This window comes from Ranitomeya variabilis, chromosome 2 (genome assembly GCF_051348905.1).
Source record: "Ranitomeya variabilis isolate aRanVar5 chromosome 2, aRanVar5.hap1, whole genome shotgun sequence".
NCBI classification, from domain to species: Eukaryota; Metazoa; Chordata; class Amphibia; order Anura; family Dendrobatidae; genus Ranitomeya; species Ranitomeya variabilis.
Window position 1 is genome coordinate 300,353,049 of NC_135233.1, and position 17,039 is coordinate 300,370,087.

The 17,039-nt window shown below is 42.8% G+C and overlaps 1 protein-coding gene across 1 annotated transcript in view; it reads left to right on the top strand.

Moving 5' to 3' along the window:
• TMEM164 (transmembrane protein 164) overlaps positions 1–15,435 on the top strand; it is a 75,609-nt gene extending 60,174 nt beyond the window's left edge. Inside the window, exons 2-6 of the mRNA XM_077285151.1 lie at positions 2,136–2,185; positions 7,027–7,093; positions 8,067–8,145; positions 11,474–11,574; positions 14,608–15,435. Coding sequence (XP_077141266.1) covers positions 2,136–2,185; positions 7,027–7,093; positions 8,067–8,145; positions 11,474–11,574; positions 14,608–14,814 — 504 coding nt within the window. The 3' untranslated portion in view covers positions 14,815–15,435. The remainder of the gene's footprint in view (positions 1–2,135; positions 2,186–7,026; positions 7,094–8,066; positions 8,146–11,473; positions 11,575–14,607) is intronic.
• Positions 15,436–17,039: the final 1,604 nt, after the last annotated feature.

Sequence of the window (17,039 nt, forward strand, 5' to 3'; positions counted from 1 at the left end):
ACTCAGGAGAAATTGCCTAATAATTTTTAGGATCCATTTTATCCTGTTGCCCATGTGGAAATGAACAAGCTGAGGCTAAAAGAATTTTTTTTGTTAAAAAATAGTACTTTTTCATTTTTACGGATCAATTTGTGAAGCACCTGGGGGTTCAAAGTGCTCACTATGCATCTAGATAAGTTCCTTGGGGGGTCTAGTTTCCAAAATGGGGTCACATGTGGAGCTCCAATGTTTAGGCACACAGGGGCTCTCCAAACGCGACATGGTGTCCGCTAGCGATTTGGAGCTAATTTTTCATTCAAAAGTCAAATGGCGCTCCTTCCCTTCCGAGCCTTGCCGTGTGCACAAATAGTGGTTTGTGACCACATATGAGGTATCTGTGTACTCAGGAGCAATTGCCCAACACATTTTAGGAAATGGCCCTTGGCAGAGGCTCCTCACCTCTGCTGTACTGGGAACAAGACCGTTGTATTATCAATCATTCTGGTCCCATCAGCAGTTTATTGGTCTGTAAATAAGCGTTAATTAACTAGTTTTTAGTCGATCAGCGCTTGTTAATTGGCCAAGATCGTCCCGTATCATTGGGCATTGTCCGGGTGACACAAGAAGGTCTATTTGGGTGGTGATGGGCTGTTGAATAAGTGGTAAAGCCCTTGTTACCATTTCGGAGTAAACTTTCTTAGGTGTTGCCGAATCGCTAACCTTTCTCCCTGAAGATAAAACAAGTCATTAATGCTGATATGGACTTGCTTATCACGTAGCCAATTATTGAGTGATTGTGTCTAGCAGGCTGTATATGTTCTGCGCTGGGATTTCATATTTTATTGCTTCTATCTATCATTTTTTAACAAAAACAAAAAAAACAAATCACAACTGAAGACAGTGTAATGTGGGCGACAGCTGTCTGTGAGGACGAAGAATACAGTCCTATTCAATATAATATGGATTTCTAAAATCTGTTTTCCACGCAGTGATTTAGGAACGGGTCAGGGCTCCTTCCTCCCTCGCATTAGGGAGACCCGATCTCTTTTCGGCAGATGGTTGCTGAGGAGATTCACATGACTCACAAGGTCCTGCAATCACCTGATTACCAGAGGCTGAGAGTCATGTATTTCATTCATACAGCTCTCACATCAGTCCAGCTGATACCTGCTTCCCCCGCTCCTGGGATCCGAATTTGGTATTAACTGCATTGGTTTTATATCTGGTGCCAAAGACACAGCCCTGATAAACTGCAAGATGCTGTTGGGGAATGTGACAGTTTGCTTTATTATGAAATTGCAACTGTCCATAATGACCTGAACCAGATAAGCATAACACATTAGGAAACTAGCTGTGTGTGATTTTTCTTTTTTTTTTCTTAAAATATCTGAAGATGTAAAGGAAGGGAAGGTGTCAACTTGTATTGTAGGGTGAATGGAAGCTAGCATCAGAAAATAACCAGGTTTGTTACATATAATTTTACAAAATATTGAAGAAATTCACATGTACATTAGCCACAATGATCAGATCCCACCCATTCTTTGCATTGAAGCATCTAATGAGCGCGTGCAAAAGTGATTGTAAATTGAGAAGGAGCAGGGAAACTGTCATCGTCTATTGATTGGTAGATCCTGTTATCCGCTGTGTATAGAAGTGCTACCTGTTATTGCAATCCTGCCTCTGATGACAAGGAGCCTGCTGAAAACTCTTCCTGAAAGGACAGGAAATAGGAGTCTAAAAATAGCCAACCTAATTAAACATTTATGATGATGGTTTCCTTTTAATGAAAAGGGATTTATTGCCCTAAATCACAAGTCATACTGAATCTTTCCTCACCAAACTGCCCATCCCAATGAGGCCTAGACTGCGGCCATCCTTAGATTGCTGGTGAGTGGGCAGTAGACTCTCAGGAGAGCTGACCCGTCCCTGCATATTTGGGTGACAGATGTGCTGCAATTTAATATAACGTCACTGTTTTATCCATTTCAGTGATTGGACTTATACAACTACATTTTCCTCGTATTGCTCTTGTTTTAATTTCCTCTGCAGGTTTCTGCCTCACTTGTTCCTTCCGATAAGTATGTGAAAGCTTTGACAATTGAACTACTTTTCTCAATGAAAATATTTTATATATATATATTTTTTCTGCATTGCAGATATTTCTCCTGGCATGTCCCCCGTGTAAAGCCGCCACAATAATATTCAGGTGAGTAGTCTACTTTAAAGCATACAAGCGGTTGCCCACTACTACTGTAGGACAACTCCTTCTTGAACAAAATGTTTGACCCCGATAAAGTAATAAAGCCTATATTCACCTCCTGCGAAGGCGCCGGTCCCGCCGTGTTGGCACTCGCGGTCCCGGGGGGTCCCATGCTGTTGTGACACATGACCTCTGCACACAAACAAGGCTGGCGTCCCTGTCCCCAGTTTCCGACAAATCAAACATGAAGAGAAAGTCTGGGATCAGCTGATCTGACTTCCTATTCCTGTTCAATTTGAGATGGAGACAGTGACGCCAGCGCTGCGCTGATTGATCGCCGGTGTCACAACAGCATGGGAGCCGCGGGGAGAGTGAGTACCGACACCGCGGGAACGATGCTGGCACACGAGGGGAGTATAGGCTTTATTATTTTATGGGGGCCATGCAAGGGGTATGAGAAGAAGTTGTTCAAGTAGTGAACAACTTATTGAAATATATCTAAAGATTTCTGCTTGCTGTGAACTTATGGAGACTTTCATGTACAAACTTGTATGGGCTCCGCGAGCCGTACAGTCATCCATACACAAGTCCTGTACGATGACACCAAGCAGAGATCTTTGCAACTTCATACCGAATCCTAAAGCAAGTTGTGGCTGCAACTATTCGATACTAATATATTCGGAATATTCCCAGACAATTGACAATGTGGGACACATGCTGTAACAAGGCAGGCCTACATACGGCTTTATTTAGAAGATGCTGTTAGTGCAGAACTGCAAATAAGCACTATTTACAATTTACACTTTTCTTTTTTTTTTTCTTTATTTAAAATGTGCATTATTTTTATTGCAGTAATGACATTTCATAAATGCAGTGTGAGGCAAGGTGATAAATGGTTGCTGTAAAACCCAAAATAAATATCATCCTTTACAATGGATCCTTTATTCCCCGGGGTGCAATGTTTCGGCTCCACTCAGTGCCTTTCTCCTGATTACTTTTGAGCTGTGTTGTACTATAGAGAAAGGCCCCGTGTCTCTAGCCTTAGTGTGAATAACGCCAGAGTGCTTGCTTCACATCCTTCTCCAGTTTAATGCGGTGCTGGAACAATTCTTTTCCTGTGTTATTGACTTTAATATTTGTGGAAGGGATGAATAGATGGCCTGTACTATTAGTGGGTGGCCTTGTTGTCTGGAGCGTTGATTACCGCCACCTGCAAGGTCAATGGGAGGAGTGCAAGATAAGTCTGGATGCTGCCACATCCATATAAACAGAGGGGGAAAAAAAACCAATCAGCACTCCCAATGTGAACACGTGCACGCTGCAAACTGCAACACATAGATAAAAAAATCACAGCAGCACATGTACATGAATCGGCCATGTGAAAACACAGACAAATATACATTTCTCAAAAATATTTTTTTCATAAACATTTTTTCAAAAATTTTTTTTTCATAAAACTTACAGTTAAATGGAGATTCTTAGCGCATAAATTGGCCTCTGTTTCCTCTGTTTATATGGATGTGGCAGCATCCAGACTTATCTTGCACTCCTCCCATTGACCTTGCAGGTGGCGGTAATCAACTCTACCTGCCCATAAATTGTAGGCTTAGCCCAGAGTGACATGTTTTGTCCAGAGTTGTAGGCTGGTGGCCCAAGAGTGGCATGTACAGTAGAGTAGGACCCATCAGGGGGAGATCACCTTGCCGTGGTTGATGGGCATACATGAATTGGCCAATTTATGCGCTAAGAATCTCCATTTAACTGTAATTTTTATGAAAAAAATATTTTTGAGAAATGTATATTTGTCTGTGTTTTCACATGGCCAATTCATGTACATGTGCTGCTGTGATTTTTTTATCTATGTGTTGCAGTTTGCAGCGTGCACGTGTTCACATTGGGAGTGCTGATTGGTTTTTTTTTCCTCTCTCTCTATCTATATCTATATCTATATATATATATATATATATATCTCCAAAAAAACATTAAAAGCCCACATCCTAGATATCACTGAATGAAATATTCCAGTTGTAGATCTTTATTCATTACATAATGGAATATGTAGAGAGCAATAAAACCTAAAAATTATCAATGTAAATCACAATATCCCACGGAGGTCTGGAGTTGGAATGATGCTCAAAATCAAAGTGGAAAATGAAGTTACAGGCTGATCCAACTTCAGTGGAAATGCCTCAAGACAAGGAAATGATGCTCAGTAGTGTCCGTGGCCTCCACGTGCCTGTATGATCTCCCTACAATGCCTGGGCATGCTCCTGATGAGGCGGCGGATGGTCTCCTGAGGGATCTCCTCCCAGACCAGGACTAAAGCATCCGCCAACTCCTGGACAGTCTGTGGTGCAACGTGACGTTGGTGGATGGTGCGAGACATGATGTCCCAGATGTGTTCAGTTGGATTCAGGTCTGGGGAATGGGTGGGCCAGTCCATAGCTCTAATGCCTTCATCTTGCAGGAATTGCTGAAACACTCCATCCACATGAGGTCTGGCATTGTCCTGCATTAGGAGGAACCCAGGGCCAACCGCACCAGCATATGGTCTCACAAGGTGTCTGAGGATCTCATCTCGGTACCTAATGGCAGTCAGGCTACCTCTGGAGGGCTGTGCGGCCCTCCAATGAAATGCCACCCCACACCATTACTGACCCACTGCCAAACCGGTCAGGCTGAAGGATGTTGCAGGCAGCAGATTGCTCTCCACGGTGTCTCCAAACTCTGTCACATGTGCGCCGTGTGAACCTGCTTTCATCTGTGAAGAGCACAGGGCGCCAGTGTTGAATTTGCCAATCCTGGTGTCCTGTGGCAAATGCCAAGCGTCCTGCACGGTGTTGGGCTGTGAGCACAACCCCCATCTATGGACGTCGGACACTTAGACCATCCTCATGGAGTCGGTTTCTAATCATTTGTGCAGACACATGCACATTTGTGGCCTGCTGGAGGTCATTTTGAAGGGCTCTGGCAGTGCTCCTGTTTCTCCTTGCACAAAGGCTGAGGTAGCGGTCCTGCTGCTGGGTTGTTGCCCTCCTACAGCCCCCTCAATGTCTCCTGGTGTACTGGCCTGTCTCCTGATAATGCCTCCAGCCTCTGGACACTACGCTGACAGACACGGCAAACTTTCTTGCCACAGCTCGCATTGATGTGCCATCCTGGATGAGCTGCACTACCTGAGCCACTTGTGTGGGTTGTAGAGTCCGTCTCATGCTACCACGAGTGTGAAAGCACAACCAACATTCAAAAGTGACCAAAACATCAACCAGAAAGCATTGGTACTGAAATGTGGTCCCCACCTGCAGAACCAGTCCTTTATTAAGTATGTCTTGATAAGTGGCAATTTCCATCTGTTGTCTATTCCATTTGGACAACAGCACGTGAAATTCATTGTCAAACAGTGTTGCTTCCTAAGTGGCCAGTTTGATTTCAGACGTTTGATTTAGTTGGAGTTATATTCTGTTGTTTAAGTGCTCCCTTTATTTTTTTGAGCAGTGTACATCACCCTAATCAAGCGTCCCATCCTGGTATGTATGTATCTATATATATATATATATATATATATATATATATATATATATATATATATATATATATATATATATATATATATATATATATATATATATATATATATATTTACCCCCCATCCTGGTATGCATGTTCACTACAAGGACAACCCTTTTTCAAACTGAATGTTTGCCACCATTAAAATAAAAGCACTTATGCTCTCCTCTTGTGCCGGAAACTTCCCAGCGGTGTCAGCACTCATATTCCCGAGACTCATGTGTGGTTGTTGGGTCACGTGTGCCCAGCACCCATTTGGCGCTATCATCGCTGCCCCGCCTTTGGACGTATAAGTAATCAGAAGGAAGTGAGCACCCTTTGCCTCCTATAGTCGCTGTATTACACTGTCTTGCGCTGGCGGCAGACTGAGGTAACGGGGTCGGCCACATTATTTTATCAGATGTGTTGAGGACACTCATTATTATATAGATATGACAGGTTCTCCTCCTCCTTACATCCTGCACAGTTCTCTCCATACAATGGCGGCCGGTGGAGGAGCATGTGACCAGACCTCTCCTTCCGTCTCCTCCAATAGAAAACGTTTTCTCTTGTGAGGTTTTCTATTGGAGGAGACTGAAGGAGAGGTCTGGTCACATGCTCCTCCACCAGCCGCCATTGTATGGAGAGAACTGTGCTGTCTATGAGGAAAACTGCAGTAACAAGGAGGAGAGGAGAACCTGTCATACCTGTATAATAGTGAGTGCCATAAAGTCATGTGCTCATCAGGTCTTAAAAAAATAAAGATAATGTTGTCGACCCCATTACCTCATTTCACCGCCAGCAATAGACTGTGTAATACAGCGGCTATAGGAGGCAAAGGGTGCAACATTTTTAATAAAAATCCAATTGTAAAAATTATTTTTAGGCACAATTACATGCATTTAAGTAAGAAAATTGACCACAGCCCCTTTAAAGAATAATACTATCAAGAATATTTGTGTCCCTGGTCAAGTTTTTCAAAAAGAATTCTTCAGGTGACAGGACAGAAATAATATCAAATTTTATCTTAGTGTAATGAATATTATTTTTCTTTAAAAAGAGAAAATGCAAAGTGTTGGTGATCAGTGGGGGACCGGAACCTGAGACCACCACTGATGGCTCTAAACACTGCTGGTTGCACAGCCCCTGCAGGAATGTACCTAGAGCTGTGTACAGAGCCGTAGACTTATCCATGTGCTGTAAGAATGTTTTCTAGGCTGATCTTTTAGAATATTTTACGAATATTTTATGTAGATGAGACTTCTGTACGTGGTTGTAATATTGTCCCTTTTTGCTTTAAGGCTGCAGATGCACATGTTGAATGGGGCCCTTCTTGCCTTGTTGTTCCCTGTGCTCAACACACGAATGGTAAGAAATCCATACTTCACAATCTTACTGGACTGTTACTTATGTGTGACTTATACCCTCGCTTCCTCAAATGGTTGTGGGGCTGATTTATTAGGACGTAAATGAACACCCAAATTAGTTATGAAAAAGATACAATTGTGTATTGTGCTTAACGAGGGTGTGTCGCCAGGGCAAAAGTGGCCAAGTTTGGTCTTTTTATTCTTTTTACCTCCCTCATTCTTCAACCCAGAGTATTTTGCTTCTTATCTATTTTTTTCTCAGGTCTGTGATATGGTTTTGGAGATATAGTGCAAATTTTTATGGTATTTATTAAGGGGTTGGTGATCACAGTATAATAAAGCCAAGCAGCCTCTTGGCTTTATTATACGGCCCACAGAATCTTTTGAGCCAGGACCCTTGTAAAGACCAGAAAAATTAACACTTAATGAAAAGATTCATATCTCTGGAATTGTATGTTGGATTTAAAAATAAAAAATATGCAAGACCCAGGGGTGGAGAGGGAATAACATAAGCTCAAAAACTGGCTCTATAGATCTGATGACAGATCCTCCCTAAGAGAAGCTTTCCTAAAATAAGCACTTGATTAAATAACCTTACAATGAAAGTATATGAATCCTTGTAACGGAGACATGACTTGGGAAAGCTGCAGCTCCAATTTCCAGGAGCCTTTAGTTCTGGAGTTCTTCTTACTAGAATGCAAACTCTGTAAATCTTCAGTCTGCAAAAAAAAAATTCCTATAGTGTTAATGGAGAGGGAGGAGGGGGATGCAGCTTCCCATGGAAGAATGGCAGAGGAGCAATAAGGAGGTGACATCTGATTGGCTAACGGTGCACAGCACATCAGGAAAAGCCCGCCCATTCATCAAGCATGGAGTGGAAAAAATGTGCCTTGGATAGTGATGGCTTCTATATTCCTGCTTCCTCTGTACGGTGTATTGCTATAAGGTGATGACATTTTCTTGTTCCATTGCAGTTGCCATTTGAGGTTGAGGTGTATTACATCCAACACATCCTCCTGTATATTGTACCCATCTACTTACTAAGGAAGGGAGGTAAGTTCTGCGTCCACCATGCTCACTGCCACCTACTGTATAGAAACAATGTACAGACACAAAGCACTGTACTCTGCTGCCATCTAGTGTTCATTGGTGGAAGGGCTTGTAGTGAGTTTCTTTTGCCCGCACCTTCATTGTTCACTGTTCTAATACAATTAATATTAATCAGTAGTACATCACATTTTTTTAATATATCTTTCTCTCTGCTGATTTAAAAGGCAGGTTAAACTATTTGCTTATTTGGGAATTGGGTAATTTGATGCTTTCACAAGTCTATATTGAGTGTATGGGGGAGGAGGAAGCAGCTGCAGAGAGACACAGATGTCAATGCTGCTTCTTAGTGTTTTATCTCACAAGCTGCTGGATTTACAGCTGCAGCACTACAACCCCTGGCAATAATTATGGAATCACCGGCCTTGGAGGATGTTCATTCAGTTGTTTAATTTTGTAGAAAAAAAGCAGATCACAGACCTGGCAGAAAACTAAAGTAATTTCACATGGCAACTTTCTGGCTTTAAGAAACACTAAAAGAAATCAAGAACAAAAAAGGTGGTAGTCAGTAGTGGTTACTTTTTTTTAACCAAGCATAGGGGAAAAATTATGGTCACTTAATTCTGAGGAAAAAATTATGGAATCATGAAAAACAAACAAACACTCCAACACATCACTAGTATTTTGTTGCAGCACCTCTGGCTTTTATAACAGCTTGCAGTCTGAGGCATGGACTTAATGAGTGTCACACAGGACTCTTCATCAATCTGCCTCCAACTTTCTCTGATTGCTGTTGCCAGATCAGCTTTGCAGTTTGGAGCCTTGTCATGGACCATTTTCTTCAACTTCCACCAAAGATTTTCAATTGGATTGAGGTCCGGACTATTTGCAGGCCATGACATTGACCTTGTGTCTTTTTTCAAGGTATGTTTTCACAGTTTTTGCTCTATGGCAGGATGCATTATCATCTTGAAAAATGATTTCATCATCTCCAAACATCCTTTCAATTGAAGATATGAAGTGTCCAAAATATCAACATAAACTTGTGCATTTATTGAAGGTGTAATGACAGCCATCTCCCCAGTGCCTTTACCTGACGTGCAGCCCCATATCATCAATGACTGTGGAAATTTGCATGTTCTCTTCAGGCAGTCATCTTTATAAATCCCATTGGAACGGCACCAAACAAAAGTTCCAGCATCATCACCTTGCCCAATGCAGATTCGCGATTCATCACTGAATATGACTTTCATCCAGTCATCCACAGTCCACGACTGCTTTTCCTTAGCCCATTGTAACCTTGTTTTTTTCTGTTTAGGTGTTAATGATGGCTTTGGTTTAGCTTTTCTCTATGTAAATCCCATTTCCTTTTCTTACAGTTCGGTCACAGACGTTGACTCCAGTTTCCACCCATTCGTTCCTCATTCGTTTTGTTGTGCTTTTCCGGTTTTGGAGACATTGCTTTAAGTTTCCAGTCTTGACGCTTTGATGTCTTCCTTGGTCTACCAGTATGTTTGCCTTTAACAACCTTCCCATGTTGTTTGTATTTGGTCCAGATTTTAGACACAGCTGTCTGTGAACAACCAACATCTTTTTCAACATTGCGTGATGATTTACCCTCTTTTAAGAGTTTGATAATCTTCTCCTTTGTTTCAATTGACATCTCTCGTGTTAGAGCCATGATTCATGTCAGTCCACTTGGTGCAATAGCTCTGCAAGGTGTGATCACTCCTTTTTAGATGCAGACTAAAGATACCGTTACATTAAACGACTTATCAACGATCACGACCAGCGATACGACCTGGCCGTGATCGTTGGTAAGTCGTTGTGTGGTCGCTGGGGAGCTGTCACACAGACCGCTCTCTCCAGCGACCAACGATCAGAGGAACGACTTCGGCATCGTTGAAACTCTCTTCAACGATGCTGAAGTCCCCCTGCAGCACCCGGGTAACCAGGGTAAACATCGGGTTACTAAGCGCAGGGCCGCTCTTAGTAACCCGATATTTACCATTGTAAAAGTAAAAAAAAAAAACACTACATACTCACATTCTGATGTTTGTCACGTCCCCCGCCTGCGTCCACAGGGTTAAAGCGCTGCTAATGCACGCGCTGCTGCCGAGAGCTTCCCTGCACTGAATGTGTCAGCGCCGGCAGTAACAGCGGTGACGTCACATATTAGCAGCGCTCTTGCCGAAAGCAGTTTTAACCCTGTGGACGCCAGGGGACGTGACAGACATCAGAATGTGAGTATGTACTGTTTTTTTTTTTTTACTTATACAATGGTAACCAGGGTAAATATCAGGTTACTAAGCGCGGCCCTGTGCTTAGTAACCCGATATTTACCCTGGTTACAAGTGAACACACCGCTGGATCGGCGTCACACACGCCGATCCAGCGATGACAGCGGGTGATCAGCGTCCAAAAAAAGGTCCTGATCATTCCCATCGACCAACGATCTCCCAGCAGGGGCCTGATCGTTGGTCGCTGTCACGCATAACGAGATCGTTAGCGGGATCGATGCTAAGTCACCAAAAGCGTGACGTTGCAACGATATTGTTAACTATATCGTTATGTGTGACTCAGCCTTTACAAGCAGATCTAATTTAATGCAGGTGTTATTTTTGGGTATGAAAATTTACAGGGTGATTCCATAATTTTTCCCTCAGAATTGAGTGATTCCATAATTTTTCCCCTATGCTTGGTTAAAAAAGTAACCATTACTGACTACAACATTATTTGTTCTTGATTTCTTTTAGTGTTTCTTAAAGCCAGAAAGTTGCCATGTGAAATTACTTTAGTTTTGCGCCAGGTCTGTGATCTGCTTTTTTTCTACAAAATTAATCAACGGAATGAACATCCTCCAAGGCCGGTGATTCCATAATTTTTGCTAAGGGTTGTATATACTGTGTCTGAAAGTGTTAGAGGGGAGCAGTATCTACCCCTGTGTGTACCGTGTATAATAGACCTAGGTATCCAAAATTAATATTATATGCAACAGTCATTGATGGTAAAGTGTTTTCAGTTCCCTGGCATTGTACATATGTAAAAGGTGCACACATTACATATATGAGACATAACGTAAGACAGGAAACAAGTAGACTAAACCTGACTACATGGGTGCCGGAGATGCAGAAGGCCCTGCCCACGAGGCTTACAATCTACAGGGTACGGGGCAGGGAGCCGGCTCACGAGGAGCCGACAGGACACTGGGCACTGGCTGCAGGATTATTACAGCTTCCCAACGCTTCTGGAAAGAAGCGGTTACTTTTGATTTTGCCTTTTTTATATTTATCGTAGTCTAATCATTTGCATCCTTTCATACTTGATTTTGCAGGCACCTACACTCCAGAGCCACTTGGTAACTTTTGGTGGTCGATTTTATCAACTGGACTGATGTTTTTCTACCATTTTAGCTTTTTACAGATCCTAGGCATGGTAAGTACAAAGAATCTGTGAACGAAAAAGTAGTGGTACTGTAACCGAAGGGTCTTCACACTTTTCTATAATGTGCATTAGATTTAGCATTGGTAATGTGCATGGATTATTGCATGTGTATATGATTGCGATTATGTACTTCTGGGCATTGAAATTGCAACACGACAAAAGGAATACTAGTGAAATTATGGACATTTCATAATTGATAGACATGTTAATGACATTCAAATAATAAAGAGGAAAGTATATTTTTGAAACATTTATGGAGTACGAGCACCAGGCACACACAGCTCTGCACTTAAAGCCTTGGCTGCTATTAACCCTTTCACGACATGCGCAGTAATAGTACGGCGCATGTCGTGTCTTCCCCTTTGATGTGGGCTCCGGCGGTGAGCCCACATCAAAGTCGCAACATGTCAGCTGTTTTGTACAGCTGACATGTGCGCGCAATAGCAGCGGGTGAAATCGCTATTCACCCACCGCTATTAACCTGTTAAATGCCGCTGTCAAATGCAGACAGCGGCATTTAACTACCGCTTCCGGCCGGGCGGCCGGAAATGAGCGCATCGCCGACCCGTCACATGATCGGGGGTCGGCGATGTGTCAGGACAGTAACCATAGAGGTCCTTGGGACCTCTATGGTTACTGATGCCGGCCTGCTGTGAGCGCCCCCCTGTGGTCGGCGCTCACAGCACACCTGCATTTTAGCTACATGGCAGCGATCTGATGATCGCTGCTATGTAGCAGAGCCGATCGGGTTGTGCCAGCTTCTAGCCTCCCATGGAGGCTATTGAAGCATGGCACAAGTAAAAAAAAAAAAAAAAAAAATGTTTTTAAAAATATGAAAAAAATATAAAAAATATCAAAGTTTAAATCACCCCCCTTTCGCCCCATCCTAAATAAAACAATAGAAAAAAAAAAAATCAAACCTACACGTATTTGGTATCGCCAAGTTCAGAATCGCCCGATCTATCAATAAAAAAAAAAGCATTAACCTGATCGCTAAACAGCGAAGCGAGAAAAAAATCCGAAACGCCAGAATTACGTTTTTTTGGTCGCCGCGACATTGCATTAAAATGCAATAACGGGCGATCAAAAGAACGTATATGCACCGAAATGGTATCATTAAAAACATCAGCTCGGCACACAAAAAATAAGCCCTCACCCGACCCCAGATCACGAAAAATGGAGACGCTTCGGGTATCGGAAAACGGCATTTTTATTTTTTTTTTTAAAGCATAGTTTTGAATTTTTTTTTCTCCACTTGGATAAAAAATAACCTAGACATGTTAGGTGTCTATGAACTCGTAATGACCTAGAGAATCACAATGGCAGGATAGTTTTAGCATTTAGTGAACCTAGCAAAAAAGCCAAACAAAAAACAAGTGTGGGATTGCACTTTTTTTGCAATTTCACCGCACTTGGAATTTTTTCCCGTTTTCTAGTAAAAGACATGGTAAAACCAATGGTGTCGTTCAAAAGTACAACTCGTCCCGCAAAAAATAAGCCCTCACATGACCATATTGACGGAAAAATAAAAAAGTTATGGCTCTGGGAAGGAGGGGAGCGAAAAACGAAAACGCAAAAACGAAAAAGGGCCGCGACTTGAAGGGGTTAATGAGGTTATTAATGGTTGCCTGAGGAAATGTCCTGCCTCGCTGAATGTACTTGGGCTCGAGAATCCTCATCATCAAGAACCTCTGCTGAAGGCTCCCTCTGCAATTGCAGATCAATGATGTCCCAGGCGTGCTAAATGGGATACAAGACCGGAGAAGCTGCAGGCCATGGTAGCATGTTAAGCGCTTCTCACAGCAACACGGGCAACAAAGAGTATGGCTTTGTTGTGTTGAAAACTGGTTCCTGCGACACTTTGGAGAAATGGTTCCATGATTTATTCATTCTACTGTATACTGCAAGTGAAATCAGACAACACATACTGGGCCTAAAGGTACCGTCACATTAAGCGACGCTGCAGCGATATCGACAACGATGCCGATCGCTGCAGCGTCGCTGTGTGGTCGCTGGAGAGCTGTCACACAGACAGCTCTCCAGCAACCAACGATGCCGAAGTCCCCGGGTAACCAGGGTAAACATCGGGTTACTAAGCGCAGGGCCGCGCTTAGTAACCCGATATTTACCCTGGTTACCATTGTAAATGTAAAAAAAAAACAGTACATACTCACCTTCTGATGTCCGTCAGGTCCCTGGCCGTCTGCTTCCCGCACTGACTGTGAGCGCCGGCCGGCCGTAAAGTAAAAGCAGAGCACAGCGGTGACGTCACCGCTGTGCTGTGCTTTACGGCCGGCCGGCGCTCACAGTCAGTGCAGGAAGCAGACGGCCAGGGACCTGATGGACATCAGAAGGTGAGTATGTCCTGTTTTGTTTTTTTTTACATTTACAATGGTAACCAGGGTAAATATCGGGTTACTAAGCGCGGCCCTGCACTTAGTAACCCGATATTTACCCTGGTTACCATTATAAAACATTGCTGGCATCGTTGCTTTTGCTGTCAAACACGACGATACACGCCGATCTGACGACCAAATCAAGTTCTGGACTTTCAGCAACGACCAGCGATATCACAGCAGGATCCTGATCGCTGCTGCGTGTCAAACACAACGATATCGCTATCCAGGACGCTGCAACGTCACGGATCGCTATCGTTATCGTTGCAAAGTCGTTTAGTGTGAAGGTACCTTAAGGCATCAAACAGGATCTACGTAAACCATCAGAAGGTGTTTACATGGCATTGGACCACAGCTGATGACTGAATTGAGATGGTTTTTAAAACTTTGTCCCCAATTTTTCATAATTTGCATATCATTAATATATGTATCCATCCTGTGATTTCCAGATTTCCATGACGTTTCCTCCTTGGTGCTGCAATTTCAGTTTTCCGCAATCGATATAGAGATAGATAAAAACTGTACTTGTGGTAATATATATATATATATATATATATATATATTAATTATAAGTGGGGATTACAGGTTTCTGGATGGATTCACGTGTTTCCATGTCTTCTCTCATTAGATGACAGAGGTGAACTTGAACAACATGCTGTGCCCGGCCATCTCCGATCCCTTCTACGGGCCATGGTATCGCATCTGGGCCTCGGGGCATCAAACGCTTATGACCATGATCCACGGGAAGCTGATAGTGGCACTGTTCTCACCTGGTCTGCCGGGATATAAATTCCTAGTGGAGCTGATTTCCTTTTCTGGAAAGAAAGTGGATTAAACGGTCACTTCTGGATGAATCGTTCTTAGCCTCTTTACAGCCAAAATAAGCAGTTGGAGGTTAAAGGGCTACCAGCACTTTGATTAAACAGTGTTAAGGACTTCCAATCTCAGAAACAAGTGACCTTACAGAACGGACCATAGTGGCCAACTCCTTTTTTTTTTTTTTTTTTTACATTTTTCAACTTTTTGCTTTTGCTGCCCTTTGAGCCAAAAGGCTTTTTTTTCTCCCAAGGAGCTCAAGAGTTAAAACCTGAGCATTATGGCGGCTGAATCTCTTTTGCACAGGGAACATAGCTGGTTTTTGTGTGTTATTCCGAGTCTGTTACAAGAATTAATTATTTTATTTATACATTTTTATAGGAATTTTTTTTTTCTTTTAGCATGGCCAGACACGTGCCAGTGTCCACCACCATGTGTCTGATTACTACCACTCTCTGGCTTGATGAAGGGTCATCTAAATGGCCTTCATGCGGGAGGCTAAATTACCAGAAGATGAACCTCTTATTATAATAACACCTCAGTCCATAATATTGGAATAACTTCAAAGCTTAAATATAAAATATTCCATGGTTTTACTGGTTACATAATGCAAAAAATATACCTCTCCTAACTGTGCATATCACATTCCTGATGTACTAGCACTGCCAGGCCCCCACAATGCTCACGGATGCCCCCATATATATGTGTGTATGTATATAGCAGCTTCATGTCTGTGAAAAGTGACAGAGTAGGACTTCATTAGAGACTTGCGTCCATGATCGGTAAAACCAACTTTGCTACATCTTTACATAGTCAGATAGCAGTAGTAGTTTCCCACCACAGAAGTTAGGACTAATTAGTTGGATATGCCATAAATGTATGGTTAGGGGGGGGCTGCTATTATAATGGCAGCTGCAGAGCTATTCTTTCTGCCTTTAGTCGCCTTGTGTTTTTTGTCAGCTGTGGCAGTCTTTCCTTGGAAGATCATCCAAGGTCATCCCGTAATCCATAATGGACCAAACTAGCCTCTCATCCGAGCTCTGCAGCTTCTTTTTCTTAGCCAAGATTTGGTGTCCCTGCCATTATACAGACCAATCATCTAAACGATATGTTCTAAATGTAAGTGGTGGGAAAATGTCTTTAGTAATCATCACCGGGATTATGTGGTGTGATGCCCACCATATACCTGCAGTCTGTAGTGGGGAGTTATACAACACCAGGGGCCATTCATTCATGGTGAGCATAGTTCCACCTGCCAACGGAATAAGGGATAACATTATATCCTTTAAGTCAATTCCCTTTACTTTGGGCAGACTGGTCAACCATCTAATGTGTGTGTCTCCCCTGATGGCCAGTGGAGATGGAGAGAGAAATTGGCAGTTGGATTTGAACATGCTCAATCCTCTTTCTCCCGGGACATAAGCTCCCACCAGAAGTATAAGCCAAGATGATGCAGAAGTGGAGTTTGGACCACCGTTTTCTCATGTGTAGTGCCAGCCTTACACCATAAGACCATTCTCATCATCTCTCAGGGCAGTATGACTTTGTACATGAGTAGTACTTGTTCAGGGGGATTACATACCCTTATTGCTGTCTTAGCTGAGATGCTGAGGTGTCCATGACTGGGTATGTAATCCTTCCAATTCAAATTTAATAAGTCTTCATGGCTGCCGCCCTTGTTTGCATTCGTTTCGCCTCCAAAAGAATATTCTCCGACCTCATGTAGTAAACGGGTCCTCGGTCTGTGTAGACCGCATGTGCCATAAATTAGCAGCGTTTCCACTTCACATACCATACACCCGGTCACTGGTCCCAGCATTAAAGTGGTTGTCGGGGTCTAATGAATTGACCTACCTGTAGAATGAATGAGGGATAAATTGCAGTACCCAGTCATAGCCACTAACGATATAAACAGTGGGGGTGCTGGGGTCCGGGTCCCCACCGATCTCCTGGTAAAGACCCATATAGTGGATGAGTCTTCAATGTGTCAATCTCGGATAACCCCTTAAAGGGGATTCCCATGTTCTTTACTATATTTTTACCCTTCTGTGAGATGTGTGCCGTCTTTGTACATTCACACATTATGATATAGATACACATACGGGCCAGTAGTGCCGACGGCAGAGCATCACATCATGTTTCCATGTCCTGTATCACTCATGTATTTGTCTTTGCCAAATATTGTTTTGTAGAAGTTTTAGTAAAGTATTTATAACCTCCACATGAATGAAATTCTCTATTTGT